Genomic DNA, 26755 nt, shown 5'->3' on the forward strand with positions numbered 1-26755 from the left:
CCGAGCTTGCGCTCCGTCTCTAATGACCTCGTTGTCGATGGGATGTTAAACACTAACCATTAAACACTAACCACCACCACCACTATTCTACTCTCTCATGATGTTTATATCAGCAACCTCAGTAGTCATTAAAGTACCTGGCAGTAGATGGCAGCACAATGCACCTAATGTGAAAAACATATGTTTTTGGGGTTGTCCGGATACTTTTGATCACATGGTGTATATTCTTTCTCCTTGTATATAATTTTAAATAAATATTGTATACACAACAGAGTTCGTTTTTTTCCCCTTCATCACAGTCAGTTTTAAGAGGAAACAGGAATGTTTTATTTATAACTTTTCAACTTATGATTATAGTACTACTATGGAATCTTCATCATCCAAAACTGTGGGAAATATTGTTATCGAAGTTACTATCCTCGTGGATCCAGCTGGAGAGGTCTCTCCTGTACCTGTTATATTAATGATCCCAATCGCCTTACCCATTCATTTTAAGTGACTTCTTTTCCCAATCAATATTTCATTTACAATAACAGTAAACGAGGCTCAAGGTCAATTGTGAAGCATTGCTTGATTCACTAATATTTGTATATGCCAGCACCCACCATTCAGGAGGATGTTCTGTTCTCTCTGTAATAAACAGGCTTTCAGTGCTAAGTTTTGTACTTCATTGACGAACTTGCTTCCAGATTTGGACTTCGATATGGTTACGATGTGACATTGTTTTGTGGAGATGCTGGGTGCTATAAAACACATACATCAGTGTGGCTCAAATCGAGCAACATAAAAACCATCGCCTACACAGATAGTAGCTGGATTACAGCAGTACATCATTTCCAAACTCCATATATTAATGAAACAGTGGATTCCAAAACAGCAGTAAGCAAGCTGAACATCAGGCATCCATTTGTTTTCTCGGAGAGCTGCTGCCCAGGACCCGATGAAATGTTTGAAAGGATTCAACCCTATTGCCAAGTATGAAGGGGTGGGATGACACAATATGTTCAGTAAATATGTACCTCTTTTTGGGTGGCACAGCCCAGCTGTGTTGGAGAACAGTGAAGAGAAGCTTGATAGTTAGGGCAAATTCCAGGCCAAACTGAAGAAAACATTCCATGACAATCAGCACCAGTTACCACAATACACTGTGAAATTTGCAAGCTCCTGCAGTTTAATAAATGTAACATTCAAAGTGCTATGGATGTCCCTACAACTCAACATGGCCACAAATAGAGAGACACAAAAAGAGGCCAACAAAAGACAGTCACAAATGCAATATGTAGCAGTCAATCTCAAGGAGGAGCCAAACAAATGGTGTCAGTTACTGATGCTGTAGATGTAAGAGTGTGGCCATCAGAGTGCCACTTGCTGACACCAGATGTAGGGGGCTGGACAGTGGCCTGTACAGTCATCAGGATAACGTCATGTGGAATGCAATGGTGAGGATCTGTCAGATCCTGAGTAATGACACATTACTGCCTGATTAATGAAACATTATTACCAGTTTACACATTTCTTAATGATAAATATAGTGACATCTTCCCCAGATCCCAGCAGCCAGGCAAGCCAGCGGAGCGTTCATCAGGCTGGAATTTGCTCTGGAGTGTCAGTGCAGCAGTGGCAGCTCATGTAACACCAGCAGTGGCAGCTCATGTAACACTTGCTACATCACAAATGGCTGTTGACCCATTAGTTCCATATACACAGCCAGCATTGCCCAGGGGCCTGCAACCCTGTTAACAAATTTCCGCTTAGTAGAACAACTACTAAAGAACAGGACATTTGCTGCAAGTGCACTATCAACATTACATGAGAAAGTAAAGCACTTAAAAGGAATTGATAAGAAAGCAATGGAAGGCTCATCACTGCAGGTTACAGATTTATTTAATCCATCTGGCCCATTACTAACAGTGCCAGTCACGCAGCACAGTACACTAATGGGGAACAAAATTCCCTATAAAGGAAACCGTACATGGGCCCGAGATGTACGCAACAAGTTACGAGAGAATTTATTGCCCAGCAGCTAGCGAATGGGATTATTGAACACAGTGATACCCATGAGGTGCATCCATGGTCCTTGTCCTGAAGAAATCACCAGATGCCCCTATGAAGTACAGATTTTCCTGTGATTACTGGTACATTAATGCAAGAGCTACCACTGATGCATATCCCACACACTGATGCAAATCCCATACCATACATAACAGAGACTCTGGCTAAGTTGCATCAGTGCAAATATTTTTTGCTAATGGATTTTAAGAACAGATATTATCAATTAGAAGTGGCACTATAGGATCAACCAAAGACCACTTTTTACCATATCGTGGGGCCATCACAAGTGTTGTTAAAAGCCTTTTGGACTAAAAAATGCACTGGCAACTTTTTAAAGACTGTCGTATGAGTTTGTTAGAGATTTAAAGCCAAATTGATTTGTCTTCTATCTGGATGACTTCAAAGTGTTTTTGAAAGACATACATGATGTTGATGATGATTGGTTTTTGGGGCACTCAATTGTGTGGTCACATCAATTGCTGTACCCCCTGACTCACATATATTAGCAGAATCAACTGGCATCATGGGCCGTTCTCTTCCACAGAGGCCATGACATAATTTTTCATGAATATGCATACTTTGTGCAGGGTTGTTGGGCACCTATCCTGGGCATTGTCTCCGACTTCCACAAGAACACCCTGGAAATCAGTTAGCGGAGCTGCAGACCACTGGGTATTGCTGGCTATATCTGCAGCACTTTTGAGTCAATAACAATTCATGATGTAACATCTGCTATGTTAATGATCACTTCAACACTATGAGGCACACCTGTGTCAGCAAATACTGCCTGACAAATGCTCTGCTGGTTTGCCTGCTTGCCAATGATATGGGGAAGGAAACACTGTACTTGTTAATAAATGTGTAAACTGGCAGTAATATTTCATGAGTGCTTGTGGGTGTCTGACAGATCCTCACCACTGCACTTCACCCGATGCTGTCCTGATGACTGAAGAGGCCACTGCATAGCCTACTCTAATTCTAACTGATGAATGTTATGGAGCAGTGGAAAATGATGACTGACTGACTGGTAGATAGATGGAGGAATGTTGATACTGCTTCTGTTGGATCACTGTTGAAAGCAAGGTGAAAAACTGTAATAAAAGGTGTTTCATAAGTGTGGGCCCACCCTTCTCACAAAACATTTGGAAAAACTGACATTTGGAGTCAGTCATTGTGAGAAGAGAGAGAGGGAAGATCTGTGAGGCTATGTTAACTAACACAGTACATAGACAAATGAAAATGAAGAAAAGAAAGAAAGAATAATAGAGAAACAGTGATGTTCATTTTGGAAACAACTTGTAATTTTCAAGTGGAAGGAGGGGCACCTGACTTGTCAAACAAATAGAGAATTACTTGAGACAAACAATGGTGCATTTTGTTTGAACATAAAATTTTCTGTTCCCCAGTTTTGATCAGAGTTTCTTTGTTACAGGTGACATGAAAGCTGATGGCATTAACAGAAGTGATCACACTGAGATTCTGTTGATATCAAGAGGTAGAAACATGCATGCTAGTACAGAGGATTTTATCCAATGCCACCCAAACAGAGCACCCATTACTCAAAGCACAGTGGTTAACCATTTGCGAAAGTTCATGAAACTGCCTCTACCACAGACAAACAGAAAGCTAGATGATCAAAAATGGTTATCTACATCTACATGACTACTCTGCAATTCACATTTAAGTGCTTGGCAGAGGGTTCATCGAACCACAATCATACTATCTCTCTACTATTCCACTCCCGAACAGCGAGCGGGAAAAACGAACACCTAAACCTTTCTGTTCGAGCTCTGATTTCTCTTATTTTATTTTGATGATCATTCCTACCTATGTAGGTTGGGCTCAACAAAATATTTTCGCATTCGGAAGAGAAAGTTGGTGACTGAAATTTCGTAAAAAGGTCTCGCCGCGACGAAAAACGTCTATGCTGTAATGACTTCCATCCCAACTCGTGTATCATATCTGCCACACTCTCTCCCCTATAACGCGATAATACAAAACGAGCTGCCCTTCTTTGCACCCTCTCGATGTCCTCCGTCAATCCCACCTGGTAAGGATCCCACACCGCGCAGCAATATTCTAACAGAGGACGAACGAGTGTAGTGTAAGCTGTCTCTTTAGTGGACTTATTGCATCTTCTAAGTGTCCTGCCAATGAAACGCAACCTTTGGCTCGCCTTCCCGACAATATTATCTATGTGGTCCTTCCAACTGAAGTTGTTTGTAATTTTAACACCCAGGTACTTAGATGAATTGACAGCCTTGAGAATTGTACTATTTATCGAGTAATCGAATTCCAACGGATTTCTTTTGGAACTCATGTGGATCATCTCACACTTTTCTTTATTTAGCGTCAACTGCCACCTGACACACCATACAGCAATCTTTTCTAAATCGCTTTGCAGCTGATACTGGTCTTCGGATGACCTTACTAGACGGTAAATTACAGCATCATCTGCGAACAACCTAAGAGAACTGCTCAGATTGTCACCCAGGTCATTTATATAGATCAGGAACAGTAGAGGTCCCAGGACGCTTCCCTGGGGAACACCTGATATCACTTCAGTTTTACTCGATGATTTGCCGTCTATTACTACGAACTGCGACCTTCCTGACAGGAAATCACGAATCCAGTCGCACAACTGAGACGATACCCCATAGCTCCGCAGCTTGATTAGAAGTCGCTTGTGAGGAACGGTGTCAAAAGCTTTCCGGAAATCTAGAAATACGGAATCAACTTGAGATCCCCTGTCGATAGCGGCCATTACTTCAACAGCTGTTCATGCATTTTTCAGTAAGAGTCCAGAGTTCAGTACTCTTTGCATCTCACAGGAAACTGGTATCTTGTGCACACAAACAATGGCCACTCATACATGGCATCTGTATAAAATGTAAATATTACATGATCTCACCAAGGATAATCCAGATTGTTCAGTTTGCAGAATAGGTGACACACGAAGTGAATGAAATCCATTGTTTGTCCTATGACATACTGTTTACAGATAAAGACAATTTATATGTGAACTGAGAAACAAAACTAAACAGAACACAAAGGAATTAAAAGGCCTTAGCTGCCAGTGGCTTTGATTTAAATCAATGGCGAAAGATGAAAATTTGTGCCGGACTGGGATTCGAACCCAGGTCTCGTGCTTTCTAGGCAGATGCGTTAACCATTGTGCCATCCATACACAGTGGCCATCACAACTGCATGGATCATCCTAGCATTTCCCCTGTCAGACCCAAATTCTCAACTTATCTGCACATTACTTACGTAGTGCCCTTTGCCCATTATCCCCATTACTTGCAGAATTTTGCCAATGCCCATAAGAGATTGAGCTTGGTGTGCATCTGCAATGAAGATATCATCTGCCCCTTAATTATTTAAGTGGTGTCTGTTCTTGTGGACATGTCTGAAATAACAGACACCGTTTTTGTTCCTGCAGACACTATGATCAAGACACAAAGGAATTACAAATATTAGCAGCTAGTGGGCATTGATTTAAATTGATGGGGAAAGTTTAAATTTTGTACCAGACAGGGACTCAAGCCCTAGTCTCCTGCCTCTTGATTGAGGATAGTTGGCAAGGGGCACTACATTAGTAATGTGTTGATAAGTTGAGGATTTGCCTCTGACAGAAGACATGCTAGGATAGTCCATGCAGTTGTGATGTGTCGATAAATTGAAAATTTGTGTCTGGCAAGAGATATAATAGGGAAGCCCGTGCATTTGCAATGACCACTGTGTCCAGATGGTGTAGTGGTCAGCATGTTTGCCTAATAAGCAGGGAACCTGGGTTTGAATTCCAGTCCGGCATAAATTTTCAACTTTCACATTGATTTAAATCGGTGCTCACTGGTAGCTAAAGTCTTTAATTCCTTTGTGTCTTGTTTCATAGTGACTGCAGGATCAAAAATAGTCAGTTCTTTCAGACATTTCCAAAAGAACGGATAACATATATATAAATGACAAAATCACAGTCACTGGTCAGGTGCCAATCCTCACTGAATGTGTCCATAGAAGATAACTGGCACATCAAAAGTGATGGAATATGGGGTTTTCCTATTGTTGGGTCCATCTTCATGTAATAGCCCATTATTTGCAGTTGTTACAAGAATATTTGATGTCTCAAGACAGGACAGTTCCATCTTTCTTTCAGCACAATGTTGCCTAATCTCATTGTATGCTTTCTCTCCTGGCATATCTGGATATCCAGTTTTCCAGGAGGTGGATAGGTATTAGGCATCAGATGGACTGGCCATTGGTTTTCTGATAGTGTAAAAATATGAAGATAGTTGTGTATGCAGTGAAGATCAAAAAACTTGCACATCTCAGAAGAGATTTTTGTTTCTTGTGCTTGCATTTGGATACATACTTTGGTTAAATTCCATGAGAAATGGGTGAAGCAGATAGCTACCATCTTAGAGACCGCTGGACATGACAAACATCTCCTATTGCGATAATGATATGGACTGAAGCAATGAATTAAAATTTGTACTAGCACCGGAATTTGAAGTGGGTCTCCTGCTTTCTAGGCAGCTATGCAAACTGCTGTGCCACACTTGGACTCCAGCTACCATAGCTGCATGGATTACCCTAGTATGTCTCCCTCACTGATAAAAATTCAAACTTACATTTCAGCCCATTCATATTCTCCTTCTATACTTGCACGAGTATTGCAGAGGTTGTCCATTATGGACTGGGGCATGAAGAATTTGTATCTGGGAGGGAGATGTACTAGGTAATAAGTGCAGGTATGGTAGCTGTAGTACCAGTATGGCACAGTGGGTAACGCATCTGTCTAGGAAGCGGGAACGTGTGTTTGAATTCTGGCAGTGCTACAGATCTTAATACATTGCTTCACCCTGCATCATTATCATAGATAAAAGTGAGACTCAGGAACATCAATTATGATTTTTACGTGCTATTGCCTTTGTTTTCACCAGCATTGCCTTGTTACGTAAAAAACACGACATAACTTGGGAATGAATAAAGCTATGCTGAAATGAAAGATATCAGTGTTTTTCTTGTGTATTTCTCCATCTATTTCATATGTCATATGAATCTTGTAACTTTGAAAATTATGAGTTTCATCCAAGACAATGGCTTCTGAAAAGGCTGTTATGTTGGTAGCATAGCAACATAGATTTTCCCTATTTCCCATCTCAAAGAACTTGACTTTTAGTTTCTATTTAGCAACTTGTTTTTGTTTTAGAACAGTTGTTCCGCACCTATGGACAAAACTGTACAATGTTTTTTAGTATAAATTACAGTTATTTTGTCGGATGCTGTCTGTGAGGAAATTTTTCTGTAACACTATATTACATACTTGAGCTACACTAGCTGCACAGGCTCTTAGATTTTAGAGCTTGACATTGAGTTTGTCTAATTTATGAACTTTCTGATCATGCATTTCCTGGAATACCTTGCCTTGATTCATTTTTGCACACATACCAGAGGTTCCATATACTTACTGACAGATGACAGTGACTTGTCTGTGATGTTGGACACATGATTTCTCCTTAGATCCTGGCACTTGTGGCATATACGTGCTCTGTTGTTATCTTATACTGGATGGTGTGTGATTTAAATAAACCGTCTGGAGGAGTCAACTTTCACTTAATAATTCTTTATGACTTGTCATTAATTGGTTCACTTTTTTAGCAGCATTTTTCTCTTGTGAAATTTTTGATAAGTAGCTTTCAATCCCATCCTAGGAAGAGCTAACTCACTCTCAATGCATTCAATTTTATGTGATGTTCTTACAGTTATCACATTCTATACCTTTTTATTTTTTACAGTTTGAACTCTCGGGGAGAATTCCTTCCAATAATTCAGTATGATTTCCTCAACAATCGCTTACGTGATCTAGTTGTCATCGGCAAGAATGATACTATTATGATGACTACACTAGCATATGCTCCTGTATCTACTGGAAAACTGAGGTATGAACATCTATAGTTGTAAGGACACTTATAAGGTGAATAAATACATAATGTATTTGCTCAGATAGGCCTAGCGTGTATTTTGCACATGTGTAAAAAAATGTAATTTTCTTAGAAAGGAATGTTAGTTTATTGAAGAAAGCGGAGTATAAACTTCAGCAGCAGTAGATCTGTAAGATACTAGTTGCACTTGATTCTTGTATTAACTACTACAAAATATCCAATACTATAAAGTTTTCCTAAGCTGGAAAAACATGGCAATTGGAGCAGACACTTCAGAAATTATCCATGGCAGCTCTTGAAGTTATGTTATGTAGAGGTGTGACATGTCTTGAGCTGGAGCATCAATAAATTGTGAGTTGAAATGTTGTCTAAAACTTGGAGACTTTCTTAAAAGTACCAAAGTATGCCTAAAGATATATCAGAAGTTTTTTTGTCGGTCTCTCAGATCGCTATGGTAGGAAAGATGCTAATACAGGTGGATTGCCACTGTTCAGTATTTCAAACTATGAGCATGAAAACATTGTAAAAGTAAAAACATACATTGATTCTTCTCTTGAGCTGTTTCAGCTTTTCAATGCTGTTTGTTATGTGACATAATTAGTAACATGTCCAATAGCTTGAAATCAATATTAACCATTTTGATGTATGCATTAGACGGTCTTGATCTCAAGCTCTAACTTTCTTTTTGTTTGATTTTAAACTTGTCATAATTTTTCCATCACTACAATTCCTTAGTGATGGTTTTCTACAACATTACAATTCCTTACTGATAGTTTTCTCCACACTTCCATGAATTATGAGGGAGGTTCAGTAAGGAATGCAACTCATTTTTTTCTGAAAGCAGGTTGATTTTCTTCAGGATTCCATAATATTACTCACTCTTTTGTTACAAAATCCTATTTTCAACATGATCTCCATCCAGTGTAATGGTTTGTCACCTTACTAGAGGTGCCTTCATGTCAGCATGGTAGCCCTCCTCTGGTCACCATTGGAGCCAGTGTTTTGCTGCATTTGATAACCTCCATATTGCCCACGTTCTGCTTCCCAAAGTGCATCCTTTATTCGATGAAACAGACGGAAGTCAAAAAGTTCAAGATACTGCATGTTGGGTGAATGAGGAGGAACAATCCATCGAAGTTTTGTGAGCAGCTGTCGGGCATGCAAATGTCTGTGAAGCATTGCATTGCCATGGAGAAGGAGAGTCTCACTTGCATTTTTGTGACAACTTTAATGAATAAAGAAAATATGATGTGTTTGTGTTGTTTTAAGACACCCCTCACAGAAACTGGAAGAAACACTAGATGAAAGTTCTCCAATGACCTTTTATATACAGATCCAGATGTTGCCTAGTAAGTGCAACTATCAGCGCAGTATTTCAGAGTTGTTATACACGCCGCAATATGTCTACACCTGTCACAGTTGAGTGAGTCCAACTGAAATCTTGGATATGCATTGATAAAGCTAGACTGGGATGAAGACCATAGACCCTTAAGAGGACGTTGTTATCAGGAGAAAGGAAACTGGCGTTCTACGTATCGGAGCGTGGAATGTCAGATCCCTAGGTAGGTTAGAATATTTAAAAAGGGAAATGGATCAGTTAAAGTTAGATATAGTGGGAATTAGTGACGTTCGGTGGCAGGAGGAACAAGACTTTTGGTCAGGTGAATACAGGGTTATAAATACAAAATCAAATAGGGGAAATGCAGGAGTAGGTTTAATAATGAATAAAAAAATAGGAGTGTGGTTAAACTGCTACAAACAGCATAGCAAATGCATTATTGTGGCCAAGATAGACATGAAGCACATGCCGACTACAATAGTACAAGTTTATATTCCACCTAATTCTGCAGATGACAAAGAAATTGAAGAAATGTATGATGAGATAAAAGAAATTATTCAGATAGTGAAGGGAGATGAAAATTTAATAGTCATGGGTGACTGGAATTCGATAGTAGGAAAAGGAAGTGAAGGAAACATAGTAGGTGATTATGGATTGGGGGTAAGAAATGAAAGAGGAAGCTGTCTCTTAGAATTTTGCACAGTGCATAACTTAATCATAGCTAACACTTGGTTCAAGAATCATAAAAGAAGATTGTATACATGGAAGAAGCCTGGAGATACTGACAGGTTTAAGATAGATTATATAATGGTAAGACAGAGATTTAGGAACCAGGTTTTAAATTGTAAGACATTTCCAGGGGCAGTTGTGGGCTCTGACCACAATCTATTGGTTATGAACTGTAGATTAAAACTGAAGAAACTGCAAAAAGGTGGGACCTGTATAAACTGACTAAACCAGAGGTTGTACAGAGTTTCAGGGAGAGCATAAGGGAACAATGGACAGGAATGGGAGAAAGAAGTACAGTAGAAGAAGAATGGGTAGCTCTGAGGGATGAAGTAGTGAAGGCAGCAGAGGATCAAGTAGGTAAAAAGACGAGGGCTAGTAGAAATCCTTGGGTAACAGAAGAACTATTGAATTTAATTGATGAAAGGAGAAAATGCAAAAATGCAGTAAATGAAGCAGGCAAAAAGGAATACAAACGTCTCAAAAAAGAGATTGACAGGAAGTGCAAAATGGCTAAGCAGGGATGGCTAGAGGACAAATGTAAGGATGTAGAGGCTTATCTCACTAGAGGTAAGATAGATACTGCCTACAGGAAAATTAAAGAGGCCTTTGGAGAAAAGAGACCCACTTGTATGAATATCAAGAGCTCAGATGGAAACCTAGTTCTAAGCAGAGTAGGGAAGGCAGAAAGGTGGAAGGAGTATATAGAGGGTCTATAGAAGGGCGATATACTTGAGGACAATATTATGGAAATGGAAGAGGATGTAGATGAAGATGAAATGGGAGGTATGATAATGCGTGAAGAGTTTGACAGAGAACTGAAAGACCTGAGTCAAAACAAGGCCCTGGGAGTAGACAACATTCCATTAAAACTACTGATAGCCTTGGGAGAGCCAGTCCTGACAAAACTCTACCATCTGGTGAGCAAAATGTATGAGACAGGCGAACTACCCTCAGACTTCAAGAAGAATATAATAATTCCAATCCCAAAGAAAGCAGGCGTTGACAGATATGAAAATTACCAAACTATCAGTTTAATAAGTCACAGCTGCAAAATACAAATGCGAAATCTTTACAGATGAATGGAAAAACTGGTAGAAGCCGACCTTGGCGAAGATCAGTTTGGATTCCATAGAAATTTTGGAACACGTGAGGCAATACTGCCCCTACCACTTGTCTTAGAAACTAGATTAAGAAAAGGCAAACCTACGTTTATAGCATTTGTAGACATAGAGAAAGCTTTTGACAATGTTGACTGGAATACTCTCTTTCAAATTCTGAAGGTGGCAGGGGTAAAATACAGGGAGCGAAAGGTTATTTACAATTTGTACAGAAACCAGATGGCAGTTATAAGAGTCGAGGGACATGAAAGGGAAGCAGTGGTTGGGAAGGGAGTGAGACAGGGTTGTAGCCTCTCCCCGATGTTGTTCAATCTGTTTATTGAGCAAGCAGTAAAGGAAACAAAAGAAAAATTCGGATTAGGTATTAAAATACATGGAGAAGAAATAAAAACTATGAGGTTCACCAATGACATTGTAATTCTGTCAGAGACAGCAAAGGTATTGGAAGAGCAGTTGAACGGAATGGCCAGTGTCTTAAGAGGAGGACATAAGATGAACATCAACAAAAGCAAAACGAGTATAATGGAATGTAGTCAAATAAGTCGGGTGATGCTGAGGGAATTAGATTAGGAAATGAGACACTTAAAGTAGTAAAGGAGTTTTGCTATTTAGGAAGTAAAATAACTGATGATGGTCGAGGTAGAGAGGATATAAAATGTAGACTGGCAATGGCAAGGAAAGCATTTCTGAAGAAGAGAAATTTGTTAACATTGAGTATAGATTTAAGTGTCAGGAAGTCGTTCCTGAAAGTATTTGTATAGAGTGTAGCCATGTATGGAAGTGAAACATGGACGATAAATAGTTTGGGCAAGAAGGGAATAGAAGCTTTCGATATGTGGTGCTACAGAAGAATACTGAAGATTAGATGGGTAGATCACATAACTAATAAGGAGTTATTGAATAGAATTGGGGAGAAGAGTAGTTTGTGGCCCAACTTGCCTAGAAGAAGGGATTGGTTGGTAGGACATGTTCTGAGGCATCAAGGGATCACCAATTTAATAGTGGAGGGCAGTGTGGAGGGTAAAAATCGTAGAGGGAGACCTAGAGATGAGTACACTAAGCAGCTTCAGAAGGATGTAGGCTGCAGTACGGCCTGGGAGATGAAGCAGCTTGCACAGGATATAGTAGCAGGGAGAGCTGCATCAGGACTGAAAACAACAACAACAACAACAACAACAACAATAACAATAACAACAACGGTCATTGTGAGCATTCCACTTTCCTAAGTTGATCACCATGCTTTTGTCCACTGCCAGGTCTCTGTAAACATTCTGCAAATGCCTATAAGTATCTGCAGTGCTCCGGTTTTCAACCAAAAGATAGTCAGTGGCAGCTGTGTGCTTGAAACACACCTCTTTTACAGACATCATGCTGAAGTGTATGGTTAGAGCTGCCAGCTATCAAAACTTCCTGAAATTGTAGGGGCTAAAGCAGGAATAACCCAAGATGTCCCACAACAAATTCTGTCTTTTTTCAACTAAAATTGGCTGTGAAAGAAATGTGTTACATTACTTATTGAATGCCCCTTGTATTTCAGATGTTTGCCTGACTTTCACAAGTTCTTTAGTTCTAAATTAAATTTATTCTTTTTCTGTTATGAGTTGGACTAAGGATATAGATACTTTCAAAATTACATAAAATCTAAATAAAATTAATGCTTTGTTGTTAGCTTTACATCTTAGGTTAATGAATAAGTTGGGTGACTGACACTTGTACATTGCATTCCCTCACTGCCATTGTTAATGAATGCTCAACTGTAGGGAGACAAAATGCACAGTTGCAAGCAATTTTGAATGTGTTATATTGTGCCTACTGCTGCCACTCTACAAACAAATAATTAAGAAAAGCCTTCAGAAGGGATTGTTTCAAATATTTGGTTCAGCTTTCATGTTTAACAGTTATGATTCCAGCAAGTCAATTTAAGTATTGCAGATCATCTAAAGTAATACCCATGTAAGTTCTTTAAATGGGCATTATTAAGGTACGTTTGACTTCTTAAATGATAGAAATTCTGACACGGGATACATAATTCTGACATTCATTACTGTGATTCTGCAATTATTTTTATTTTATAGGGTGATGCAGCACATTGAAACTGCTTTACGGTCATTAATGTCTTTTGGTTTTAATGAAAAGGATGTAGATGAGGTAAAAGGAATATTTGCCGATACAAATATGTATCTCCTCTGCATTACTGTGTTTGTGGCTGCTGTTCATGTGAGTAAAACCAGTACATGCATTTTTTCATATATGTGTATATATATATATATATATATATATATATATGTATGGTGTGGTAAAGATGTTCAAGAGAACTATAAATTCTTTGCAGCTGTTGTTTGACTTTTTAGCTTTCAAAAATGATGTCACATTTTGGCGCCACAAACAAAACTTTGCTGGCTTGTCAGTTAGAACAGTAGTTTGGCGAGCTTTCAGCCACATTATTGTGTTCCTATACATGATGGATGAAAAGACATCATTACTAGTCCTGATTCCTTCTGGCATTGCAACAGTAATTGAGGTACTAATGTAGACTTTAATGAACATGTAACTTTATATTTTATGCTTCATTTATATTTACCCACCTTTAATTTAATGAAATGATTGCAGCTATGGAAAGCACAGAAGGTTATTTATGTGGAAGTAACGTTTAGTCAGTTACATTTACCTTGCTTAAGGTTCACATCAAAAGGGTCATCTGCTGCTGAACAGAAGACCCAAGAATTTGATGCAGAAATTATGAGATATTTATCATATATATTGTATCCCTGCTGCATTCTAGGAGCAATATATTCATTGCTGTATGTGCCACACAAAAGGTACGTACCAAATGTTGTCGTTTTTGTGATCTTCTTCATGATTAAAATTAAAGTTCAGCCATTTCTTTCAAATGAAACGACCACAGACATTGTGAAACACTTTACAGTTTTAGCAGACACAGGTATCACTTGCAGGGGACACTGTCACCATTGTAATTAATGTACAGATAAAAAGGCACAGGTTGCACATTTGATTTATTTTACTAGTTTCATTTATCATATGTAAGCATTCTCAGGTATTTATTGCCCTGATGCCAATGACGTTGACATTGTGCTGATGAGGGTGCCGAGTGGTGCTTTAAATCTTCTAATGCATTGCCACTAGGGCAGTGAATATCAAAGGATGCTCTTGTCTGATGAGTTAAACTAGTCAAACAATACATCGCCTGTGACTGTTTATCTGCACATTAACTTTGGTTGCAATACCACAATTTAACTTGGCATTTTTCACATGAAGAAACCATTGTCAGAGATGAAACGAGAGATAAGTTACACAAATACTAGGATGATTTGAAGACTGAACTCTGAGACTTATGGATCTGTCGTCTGATATTTATCCACTTGCTTGCCAAGCTGTGTATTGTTAATAATACATACATCTAAACAAACAATGCTTGGTCAGTAATTGATGGTTAGGTCAGCATAATAAAAATAATAAATTTTCTTGATTCATTTGTTTGGCGCAGACACTTTCACATATTAACTGAGATGAAGCAATATTAGAAGCAATATGGAGTGAATGGTGAATGTTTTGAGACATCCTTGAACAGAAAAAAAGAGGAAGTATATTTGGACATTGCATGCAGAAAAGCTGCAGGATAATCCAAGCCTGTCTCAGTAACAGTAAAAGATCAGGAAATAAAAATAGTAAATTAGCATGTAGTGTTTCAATTGACCCAGTTCATTTAGCAAAACTGCCGCTAAGCAAAACATTCAAAACTCTCAGCCTGACATAAAATTACTCTTACTACCACAAAAATGCACCTGATTTTTTTAAAACTTTTTTTAAGCTGACTGCAGTTGCCTGAAGTATTTTTTGAGAGTCAGCAATGTAGGAAAAGACAGATTGGTACTTGCTGTAAAGAAGACAAGGTAAATTGCAGACAGGCGCAATTAAAGACGCTTACATATAGCTTTCAGCCACAGTCTTCATCAATGAAAGACACACACACACACACACACACACACACACACACACACACACACACACACACACAACCATTCATACACTCCTCATGCACACATGATGGCTGAGTCCAGCATCTTGGGCTGGAATGCAACTATCATGCGGGATGCAAGCAGCAGTCTGGAAGGGAAGGGGAAGGGATAGCAGTGTACAGGTGGGGAGAGAGATGAACGCTGTCTGGTGGAACGTGCAGGGACCAAATTGCCAACAGGTGCAATGTCAGGAGCTTGTGGGGCAGGGAGGTAGGGGAAAAATAATGTGTTGTAAGAATGACTCCTATCTGTGCAGTTCAGAAAATCTGGTGGTAGGGAACCTGATTGCTCGCCTGGTGAAGACCCCATTGAAATAAAATGTGTTATGTTCAGCTGCATGCTGTGCCACGGGGTGGTCTAGTTTGCTCTTGGCACCCAGTTTGGTGATGGCTGTTCATCCTGATGGACATCTGGTTGGTAGTCATACCAATCTAAAAACCTGTATAATGATTGCAGCAGAGCTGGTAAATGGCGTGGCTACTTTCACAGGTGGCCCAGCACCTGATGGTGTAGGATAAACCTGTGACAGGACTGGAATAGGAAATGCTGGGTGGGTGGATTGAGCAGGCTTTGCACCTGTGTCTTCCACCAGGCTATGATCTTCGTGCCAGGGGTTTGGGATTGGGATGGCATAGGGATGGACTAGGACGTTATGGAGGTTGGGCAGGTGACAGAACACCACTTTTGGAGGGGTGTGGGAATATCTCAGGTAGGATGTTCCCAATTTCAGGGCATGATCATGGGTAATCAAAGCCCTGGCAAAGGATGTGGTTCAGTGGTGATGAAGGGGACACTCCGTAGTAGCTGGTTCTTGGGGTGGTGTGTGGATTGGGGGGGGGGGGGGGTGAGGGGAAATGGCATGGGAGATCTGTTTGCAGACTAGGTCTGGAGGATAGTGCCCGTCTGTGAAGACCTTGGTGAGACCCTCAGCATATTAAGCAAAGGAGTTTTTGTCACTACGGGTGGCCAGGCTGTGTGGGAGGGATTTTTGGTGTGAAAGGGATGACAGCTGTCAAACTGCAGGTACTGTTAGTGATTGGTCGGTATAATGTGAATAGAGGTGTGGCTGGAGCCATCAGAAAGGAGGAGGTCAACATCTAGGAAGGTGGCACACTAGGTTGAGGAGGACCATGTGGAATGGATGGGAGAGAAGGTGTTGAGGTTGTGAAGGAACAAAGATAAGGTGTCTTGGCACTGATTTCAGATCATTAAGATATCATCAGTGAACTTAAACCGGACTAAGGGTTTGGTGTTTTGGGAGGCTAGAAATGTCTCCTCTAGATGGCCCATAAAAATATTGGCATAGGAGGGCTGCCATGTGGGTGCCCACGGCTGTGCCGCAGATTTGTTTATGTATCTTCCCTTAAGAAGAGAAGTGGTTGTGGACTACGATAAAGATAGTAAGGCGTATGAGGAATGGGGTAGTGGGTACGGAGTCTGAAGCACATTGGGAAAGGTAGGGTTCAATAGCAGTAAGACAAAGGGCATGAGGGGTGTTGGCGTATAGGGAGGTGGTGTTAACAGTGACAAGTAGGGATTGAGGAGGTAAAGGTGTAGGGATTGTGGAGAGTCACTGACGGAAATGGTTGGTGTCTTTGACATTGGAGGCTAGATTACGGGCAATTTGTTGGACGTGTTGTTCAATGAGGGCCGAAATTCTTTAATTGGGGGCACAATAATCTGCCATAGTGAGTGTCTAGGGTTGTTGGTTTGTGGATTTTGGGGAGCATATAGGTGTGTATCAGGAGAAAGAAAACTGGCATTCTACGGATCGGAGCATGGAATGTCAGATCCCTTAATCGGGCAGGTAGGTTAGAAAATTTAAAAAGGGAAATGGATAGGTTAAAGTTAGATATAGTGGGAATTAGTGAAGTTCGGTGGCAGGAGGAACAAGACTTCTGGTCAGGTGAATACAGGGTTATAAATACAAAATCAAATAGGGGTAATGCAGGAGTAGGTTTAATAATGAATAAGAAAATAGGAATGCGGGTAAGCTACTACAAACAGCATAGTGAACGCATTATTGTGGCCAAGATAGACACAAAGCCCATGCCTACTACAGTAGTACAATTTTATATGCCAACTAGCTCTGCAGATGATGAAGAAATTGAAGAAATGTATGATGAGATAAAAGAAATTATTCAGGTAGTGAAGGGAGATGAAAATTTACTAGTCATGGGTGACTGGAATTCGTCAGTAGGACAAGGGAGAGAAGGAAACATAGTAGGTGATTATGGATTGGGGCTAAGAAATGAAAGAGGAAGCCGTTTGGTAGAATTTTGCACAGAGCATAACTTAATCATAGCTAACACTTGGTTCAAGAATCATAAAAGAAGGTTGTATACATGGAAGAATCCTGGAGATACTAAAAGGTATCAGATAGATTATATAATGGTAAGACAGAGATTTAGGAATCAGGTTTTAAATTGTAGGACATTTCCAGGGGCAGATGTGGACTCTGACCACAATCTATTGGTTATGACCTGTAGGTTAAAACTGAAGAAACTGCAAAAAGGTGGGAATTTAAGGACATGGGATCTGGATAAGTTGAAAGAACCAGAGGTTGTACAGAGTTTCAAGGAGAGCATAAGGGAACAATTGGCAGTAATGGGGGAAAGAAACACAGTTGAAGAAGAATGGGTAGCTCTGAGGGATTGAAGTAGTGAAGGCAGCAGAGGATAAAGTAGGTAAAAAGACTAGGGCTGCTAGAAATCCTTGGGTAACAGAAGAAATATTGAATTTAATTGATAAAAGGAGAAAATATAAAAATGCAATAAATGAAGCAGGCAAAAAAGAAAACAGACATCTCAAAAATGAGATCGACAGGAAGTGCAAAATGGCTAAGCAGAGATGGCTAGAGGACAAATGCAAGGATGTAGAGACTTATCTCACTATGGGTAAGATAGATACTGCCTACAGGAAAATTAATGAGACCTTTGGAGAAAAGAGAGCCACTTGTATGAATATCAAGAGCTCAGATGGAAACCCAGTTCTAAGCAAAGAAGGGAAAACAAAGGTGGAAGGAGTATATAGAGAGTCTATACAAGGACGATGTACTTGAGGACAATATTATGGAAATGGAAGAGGATGTAGATGAAGATGAAATGGGAGATACGATACTGCGGGAAGAGTGACAGAGCACTGAAAGACCTGAGTCGAAACAAGGCCCCCGGAGTCTACAACATTCCATTGGAACTACTGACGGCCTTGGAAGAGCCATTCCTGACCAAACTCTACCATCTGGTGAGCAAGATTTATGAAACTGGCGAAATACCCTCAGACTTCAAGAAGAATATAATAATTCCAATCCCAAAGAAAGCAGGTGCTGACAGATGTGAAAATTACCGAACTATCAGTTTAATAAGTCACAGCTGCAAAATACTAACGCGAATTCTTTACAGATGAATGCAAAAACTGGTAGATGCGGACCTCGGGGAGGATCAGTTTGGATTCCGTAGGAATGTTGGAACACGTGAGGCAATACTGACCTTACGACTTATCTTAGAAGAAAGATTAAGAAAAGGCAAACCTACGTTTCTAGCATTTGTAGACTTAGAGAAAGCTTTTGACAATGTTGACTGGAATACTCTCTTTCAAATTCTGAAGGTGGCAGGGGTAAAATATAGGGAGCGAAAGGCTATTTACAATTTGTACAGAAACCAGATGGCAGTCATAAGGGTCGAGGGGCATGAAAGGGAAGCAGTGGTTGGGAAAGGAGTGAGACAGGGTTGTAGCCTATCCCCGATGTTATTCAATCTGTATATTGAGCAAGCAGTAAAGGAAACAAAAGAAAAATTTGGAGTAGGTATTAAAATTCATGGAGAAGAAATAAAAACTTTGAGGTTCGCTGATGACATTGTAATTCTGTCAGAGACGGCAAAGGACTTGGAAGAGCAGTTGAATGGAATGGACAGTGTCTTGAAAAGAGGATATAAGATGAACATCAACAAAAGCAAAATGAGGATAATGGAATCTAGTCAAATTAAATCGGGTGATGCTGAGGGAATTAGATTAGGAAATGAGACACTTAAAGTAGTAAAGGAGTTTTGCTATTTAGGAAGTAAAATAACTAATGATGGTCGAAGTAGAGAGGATATAAAATGTAGACTGGCAATGGCAAGGAAAGCGTTTCTGAAGAAGAGAAATTTGTTAACATCGAATATAGATTTAAGTGTCAGGAAGTCATTTATGAAAGTATTTGTTTGGAGTGTAGCCATGTATGGAAGTGAAACATGGACGATAAATAGTTTGGACAAGAAGAGAATAGAAGCTTTCGAAATGTGGTGCTACAGAAGAATTCTGAAGATTAGATGGGTAGATCACGTAACTAATGAGGAGGTATTGAATAGGATTGGGGAGAAGAGAAGTTTGTGGCACAACTTGACTAGAAGAAGGGATCGGTTGGTAGGACATGTTTTGAGGCATCAAGGGATCACAAATTTAGCATTAGAGGGCAGCGTGGAGGGTAAAAATCGTAGAGGGAGACCAAGAGATGAATACACTAAGCAGATTCAGAAGGATGTAGGTTGCAGTAGGTACTGGGAGATGAAGCAGCTTGCACAGGATAGAGTAGCATGGAGAGCTGCATCAAACCAGTCTCAGGACTGAAGAAAACAACAACAACAACATAGGTGTGTGCGGAGTCATAGGGTTGACCAGGAAGATTGACTCAGGGGAAATGTCTGGGGAAGGGCCTCTGTCAACGCATCCACCCATCTTTCCCCACTCCTCCCCTTCCTTCTCCACTTCCCTGCCCCACAGCCTCCGGCACTGCACCTGTTGGCATTCTAGTAACTGCTGCACCAGACAGTGTTTGTCCCTCTCCCCAGCTGAACACTACTTTCCTTTCCCCTTACCTGCCCCATCCAGATTGCTGCTTACATTCCATGTGATAGTTGCATTCTGGCCTGAGATGCTAGAGTTAGTGGTCGTGTGTGCATGAGATGTGCTTGCTCGTGTGTGTGTGTGTGTGTGTGTGTGTGTGTGTGTGTGTGTTCTACTGATAAAGGCTGTGGCCGAAAGCCATATATAAGTGCCTTTTAATTGTGCCTGTCTGAAACTTTAACACGCCTTTCTTTACAGTAAGTAGCAGCCTGTCTTTTCCTACATGGTGAAATCCCTATTGGAGTTTCAATAGTTTGTATTTTTTGAATGGCTAGATTTCATTGCTGAAGTGTAGTTCTTTAATTTCTGCAAAATAACTGTCTGTGGCTCCATAACATTCTAATTGCACTCAAAACATTTTTCCAGGCATAGGCTGATGAAAACAGAGTCAAAGAAGGTGGCAGGATATGTTGGTGAATGAGCTAGAGTTTATAACAGCTGTAATGTCATACAGTTTATGGAGCACAAAAAAATGTTGCTCAACAGTATTTATTAATAGTTTCTAATATAAACTGCTAATCACAAACTGCCATCCCCCTCTCACTTTTGTTTTTTCTTTTGTTCTCAAACATCCTGTTGTTTTGTTGGTCTTGCCAATTTCATGAATCTTAAATGTTCTGTTCTGATTTCTATTATTGTTATCTCTACACTTCTCCCCCATCAGTAACAGAGTTCAAATTAACACACGGTGGTAAAGACCTTACAAAAGGTCAACATCACATTAAAACAAAACAAATATAAGCATATTGGAATGACAAAGAAAAGATACAGAAACATCAAGTTAAAATGCTATGAATGTGATAAAAGATACAACTTTGTTACAAGAAAGTGTTTACGGTGTCTATGTGATAGTTCATTAATTCTGTACAGAGACGACTTGCTCCAGAAATCAAGATGGAAGCCTTATAGTCCTTCCTAACTTTGATACTCTGATTGTTTGGTGGTGGTTCCTATTGGGAATATTGTGGTTTGATGCCCTCAGAAAAGTCTGGAAGATGTTTGTCTGCTTCACATTTCTTCCTGAAAAAGAGAGGCTGGTTTAGGTCTGTGCACTGACTCAGTTTCTGTGAAAACTTTGCAGCCAGTTTCCATTTTTGCTTCTCCAGTTGTTTCAATACAGAACTGGTACCACCTTTGCACGCAGGGTGAAAAGACGGAAGTACCTTAAAACTTGTAAGCTAGGACATTGCGTTCTGGAGTGAAAGCTACTGGACTTTTAGAACAATAATTTTGTCACAAATGAAGGTACAAACAGTTTGTCACTTAACAACAGTTATTTTAAAAACATTCCCCAAAGTGAAATTTATGGGCACTACTCCAGTGCAGCCCTAGGGGCTGGCCACTCATTGTCGAGTTCTTGTTTCGGCTATCACGGGGCCTCAACCTTTGCAACACTCGTCCCTTTCCATGCTGCATGTCTGTCTCTCTGCTATTCTTTTTCCCCTCCCTTGGGATATTTTTGGATCTGTGTTCTGAGGTTTTAATAGCCAGACATTAGAACAGCCCCTCATGTGTTTTTTGTTCCTTTCTTCATTCTCCATCTCCCGCCCTTCCTCTGCTTCAGCGTATGAGGTTCCTCTATGTTTCTTCTTCCTCCCTGTGTACTAACGGCCTGACCAAGTGTTTGACACATAACAGGTAACAGGGTAAAATGTAATTCCCAGACCCAGGTAGACAGGTACAGTTTGCACATACCCCCTGGTACAGGCCAGGTCGAGGGAGAGGTGATGGTCTGAGGTGTTACCTTCCCAAACTGCCAATTGGTCCCCCTGTCAAGAGTTTGGGAGGTGTGACCTGAGGTGTGAACAGTGGTTTAAGACAGGTGAGCCCCCCCTCCGAGGCATGGCCCCCAGTTAGAAGGAGCGCGCCATCAGACACTCGCAATCATTGGGGATTTTTTTGCCATGAGTCAGTCACTATCTCAGCCTAGATCTACTAAACATAAACACACTGAGGCTAAAGATTGAAAGAATCTTGCAGCTGTGCCTTGGTTCCTCATGGTTTCATGTACTGAATGAGGACAGTCCTTTGCTATAGTTAATCCATTTAGTATTCAGAAAAGTGTTGATGCAATTGCAGGCCTTGTTAAATCTTGCTCTTGTTTACATGGGATCCAGGTGAAGGGGAAAGTACCTTACCCTGTTGCTCACAATTTGTTGGGTAGTTTTTACCACCTGGCACTTAAAGTACCGTCCTTGCTACACCTTGCTACACCAAGGACATAGCTGTGCAGACTTATTACCCCAAATTCAACACTGCAGTTGTAAAATCGCCCAGTATCATATGAGCATCCCCATCTCCACCTCCTCCAGCTGCGTAACAGGCCAAACCATCAAATCTTCGCCCTCGCCCTGCTTCATAACTGGCAGGTTGGAAAGGACAAAAGCAACACTTTAGCGAAGACTCCTTACATCCCTCCAGCCAACAAACATCTGAGTCTTCATGTGCCAACTGCAAAGGCTCTAAGAAATTAAATGAAGAAAAATAGTCTTCTCCTTCACTAACTCAGAGATCCTCTTCAATGGTGACACCAAGTGCTACTCTCACGCGGCCAACTTCCATTTCATTGGTGTGCACTGCCTACCATTTTTCTGCCCTGTAATTCACAGGATGACCCAGAGAGAATGATGACACCTCTGTAGATTTCATGGAATAGGATCCTTCAGCTCTGTGTCCTGTAACATCGAGTCTTTGAAGGCTGGCACTCGGCAGCCGTCAAGGTGACAACAATTCATTTATTCCTTCCCCCCCCCCCCCCTCCCTTTCCCCGCCATGGCTCTCCTTGTGAGGAAATTTTGTGGCATTATCCAACAAGGAGGAATCAAGACTGCTCTGGAATCACAGCATCTGATTGTTTTCTGCCAAGAAACAAAATTGCATCCTTACAGTCGCTTTGATCTCTCACAATTCCTTCCAGTCTGATTTGACTTTCTCCCAGAGGATGGCATTCCATCTCATTGGGAAGTCATGCTGTTCATCCGGGATGACATTCATAGCCAAAGCACCTCACTGAACGCTTAAGTTACAAGCTGCTGCAGTCAGTCATTCAGTGTCACCAGGTCAGACTTCCTTCAGCTTATTGGTCAACTTTCTCACCCTCTCTTGCTACTTGGTGACTTAAATGCACACCATCCCCTTTGATGCTCTTCCAGAACCTGCCTTGAGAGGTTCTCTCCTGGCTGACTTTCTCAATCAGCTCAACCTCATTTGTCTTAATACTAGAACACTCACGTCTAGACTCCAAGCATACATATTCCCATTTGGCTCTTGCATTCTGCACTGTCCAGCTTGTCCATTGTCTTGAGTGGTCCCTTCTATCAGAGACATACTCAAGCGACCATTTTTCATGTGCTGTCTGTTTGCTGAATATTACTCCACCTACGTGCAAGTCCAATTGGCAGCTCTCTTAGACTCACTGGAGGCTTCACTCATCTCTGTTGATCGACTGACAACATTTCCCTAGTTGTGATGACCAGGTAGAGTACCTTGCAAATGTTATCCTTACCACTGCCGAATATTCCATACGCCCCAGCTCAGAACTAGCCATACGAAAGGAGCAAAGACACTGACTGCCACGAACACTAAATGGGTTTCCATCTTTAGTGCGTGGCAGGAGACCTTAATAATCAATGAAAGGTTTATTGAGGGAATAGAATTCCCAGGTCAAATGTAAAAACCCTTTTTTGTGCTGCCAGGCTTCCCCTTTTTTTACAGTCTTCACATTGTCCTAGCAAATTATGAATGTCATATTTCACTCCTTTCTAGGTGACCTGTTTGCTAATCTTATTGGAGATTTTATTAATGCCTAAATGCCCTCCACATAAGGATTTGTGAAAATAGGTGAACACAGCTGGGACTAGACTACTGGATAAAGACATCTTCTTTTTATCATTCTGCTTTGTTCTATAACAGAGAATTCCCTTCTTCATGGAGTAGCACTTGTCGTAGCCCCATCCTTTAACCTCTGCATGAAGCCTCTAGTCAGAAGCAGCTTAAGAATTTCTGTCTAAACAACCCCAGCGACTAATTGGACTCTCGACACCACCTCATTGTCACCTGCTGTAGAGACAACCTCTGCTTCTTTGTTCTTGGTCTCTTCCTCATTTTGTCATTTGAAACATCCCACATAATTCATTGGTTGTCTTGTTTTCACCTGCCCCAATATGAGCTATCTCAAATTGAAATGCAGATGTTCAGACAGCCCACTGAGCTATACATCCCATTATCAGTTTTGAGATGAAACTTGCAATGCTCAAGGTAAAGTTTAAATTTCTCCATAGCAAATAACACAGACAAGGCTCTTGCTCACGTACAGAGTAGTGCAATTCCAGACCAGCCAGAGACCTTGATGCATAAGCCAACGGTCTACAGCTTCCCTCCTGCTCCTACAAAAGAATGAGCTGTGATTGCTCCCGCATGAAGCATTGGTTTGTTACTATGAAAGGAAGATTGAAAATAGGTACTCCCTGGTTCTCTCCCCGAAATAATCTCTCTCCCTCCATCAAAACTGGTTTAGGGGAGCTGCCAAACTGACAAAATAGGGGAGAAATTTACGGAAGAAACAAGCCATTCTAATAAAACAAGCAACCTCTTTCTTACTTTGGGGAAAAGGAATCTATAAATGGCTCAAGTTCGCGATTGATCAATTTAAACGCCCTTGCTCGACACTGTGCGCCTGAGAAATGATGTCTCACGTCTGGCCATGTGACCTAGCTATCTTTAATGCTCAGTCCCACTTCCTTCAACCAAGTTAATACCTTATCCAGATGATTAAAATGTTCTTTAAGACTGAGGATATGAATAACTACATTGTCCAGATTATTATATATGCACTGAAATTTTAAAGCCCCCAAGACATTACACAATAGCCGTGACAGGACAGCTGCCACTGTTTCCAACCCAAAGGTTACTTATTAAACTCAAAAAAGGTTGCAGTAAGTACCAAAGACTGCCACTGCATTTGATTCCTAAGCGAAGGGTACCTGATGGTATGCCTGATTAAGATCTAATACGGTAAAGATGTGCACCTCAGAAAACCAGAAAAAAAAAAAAATTGTGTTAATCCGTTAGAGGTACTGACTAAAGTGACCTTTTGATAACGCAAGCTGTAATCCCCTACTGGATGATTTCCGCCCTCATTAGGCTTAGTTACTATGAACATGGGGAAGGCATATGGGGACACAGAGAGGTGAATCACACCATCCTGTAATAGTTTATTTATGGGTTTGCACATTTCCTGCATCTTGGGTGGTGAGAGTCTGTTTGGAGCATGCCTTACCAGAACCTGATCAGTTAATTTAATCTTGTATTTGATCTAGTTTGTAACTCCCAACCTCCAGAAACCAATCCAAGACTTCTAATAGCTGTTATCTTTCATTTTCTCTAGATGATCAGCCTCGAAACCCCTGACCTTTTTCTCCAACAGTCACACCCAAATTCTCTTGATGTTGACAAAACTTAATGCCTTCGGCCTTGCAAAATTTAAAGTGCAAACACCGACTAGCATAATCCAATATGCACTGGGACCGCTCTACAAAGTCACATCCTAACAAAACCCTAACTGTTAACTTCCTTACAACCCAGAACCTCATCGGCCAGGTAAATGCACCAGTGCCATGTTTGCATTGTACCTGACTGACCACTCACAGTGAGTCTCTGGGTATATTGCAACAACCTTCACTTCTTGGTTGTACCTTCCCTATTCCAGCCATACTTCCATTAGCCCTCTACCACTTATAATCAGTGATGGAGATAGTACTCGTTCCCTTCTCAAGTTCGTGTACACAAATGGCAACTACTCAGTGTTTACCACACAAACCCTATTGGAACCACACAGTAACTTCCTATTTCCAGAAGCCCCTGCAGATTCCTGGCTTCAGCTATTTGTGCTGACTGCTCTGTGGGAAATTTTACAATCCCTTACCAGTTTTTTTGTACTACCACATATGAAGCAAATGCTCATATCCTTTTTTACACTGAAGTGCACTCCCTGTGCCATCTTTAGCTTCTTCCCATTTAGCATTCAAACTTTGGCAAAACCAGGATGGAATGTAAAAATATTAGAGAAGGAAAGTGGCTACTCACCATATAACAGCGATGCTGAGTCGCGATACACACACACACACACACACACACACACACACACACACACACACACACAACTTGCACACATGTCTGCAGTCTCAGACAATTGAAGCCACACTGCGAGCTGTAGCACCAGTGCGTGATGGGATTGGTGACTGGGTCGGGGTAAGGAGGAGGCTGGGGTAGGGAGTGGGAGGGATAGTATGGTGGGGGTGGTGGACAGGGAAATGCTGCATTTTAGACGGAGGGCAGTAGAAAAGGTGTGGGGGGGGGGGGGGGTGGTAAGTAGTGGAAAGGAGAGAAATAGAAAGAAATTAAAAGACTGGGTGTGATGGTGAAATAACGGCTGTGTAGTGCCGGAATGAGAACAGGGAGGGGGCTGGATGGGTGAGAACAGGGGCTAACAAAGGTTGACGCCAGGAGAGTTACGGGAACATAGGATGTAATGCAGGGAAAGTGCCCTGCAATTGTGACACTAGATGTTTAAATTTAGTCTCTTCTATAACAATTTTTCAAATGCTAAACTGTGCCTCTGCTTGATAGAACCAAATTTGGGATTTTCATTCC

The 26755-nt window shown here is 40.8% G+C and overlaps 1 protein-coding gene across 1 annotated transcript in view; it reads left to right on the plus strand.

Annotated features, from left to right (window-relative positions):
- The window catches only part of LOC126359816 (cleft lip and palate transmembrane protein 1-like protein), a 150318-nt gene that overhangs the window by 98042 nt on the left and 25521 nt on the right, over window positions 1-26755 (plus strand). Inside the window, exons 5-8 of the mRNA XM_050007659.1 lie at window positions 7851-7994; window positions 13259-13400; window positions 13516-13704; window positions 13794-14002. Of these exons, the coding sequence (XP_049863616.1) occupies window positions 7851-7994; window positions 13259-13400; window positions 13516-13704; window positions 13794-14002 (684 nt within the window). The remainder of the gene's footprint in view (window positions 1-7850; window positions 7995-13258; window positions 13401-13515; window positions 13705-13793; window positions 14003-26755) is intronic.

This window comes from Schistocerca gregaria, chromosome 1, assembly GCF_023897955.1.
Source record: "Schistocerca gregaria isolate iqSchGreg1 chromosome 1, iqSchGreg1.2, whole genome shotgun sequence".
Lineage (NCBI taxonomy): Eukaryota > Metazoa > Arthropoda > Insecta > Orthoptera > Acrididae > Schistocerca > Schistocerca gregaria.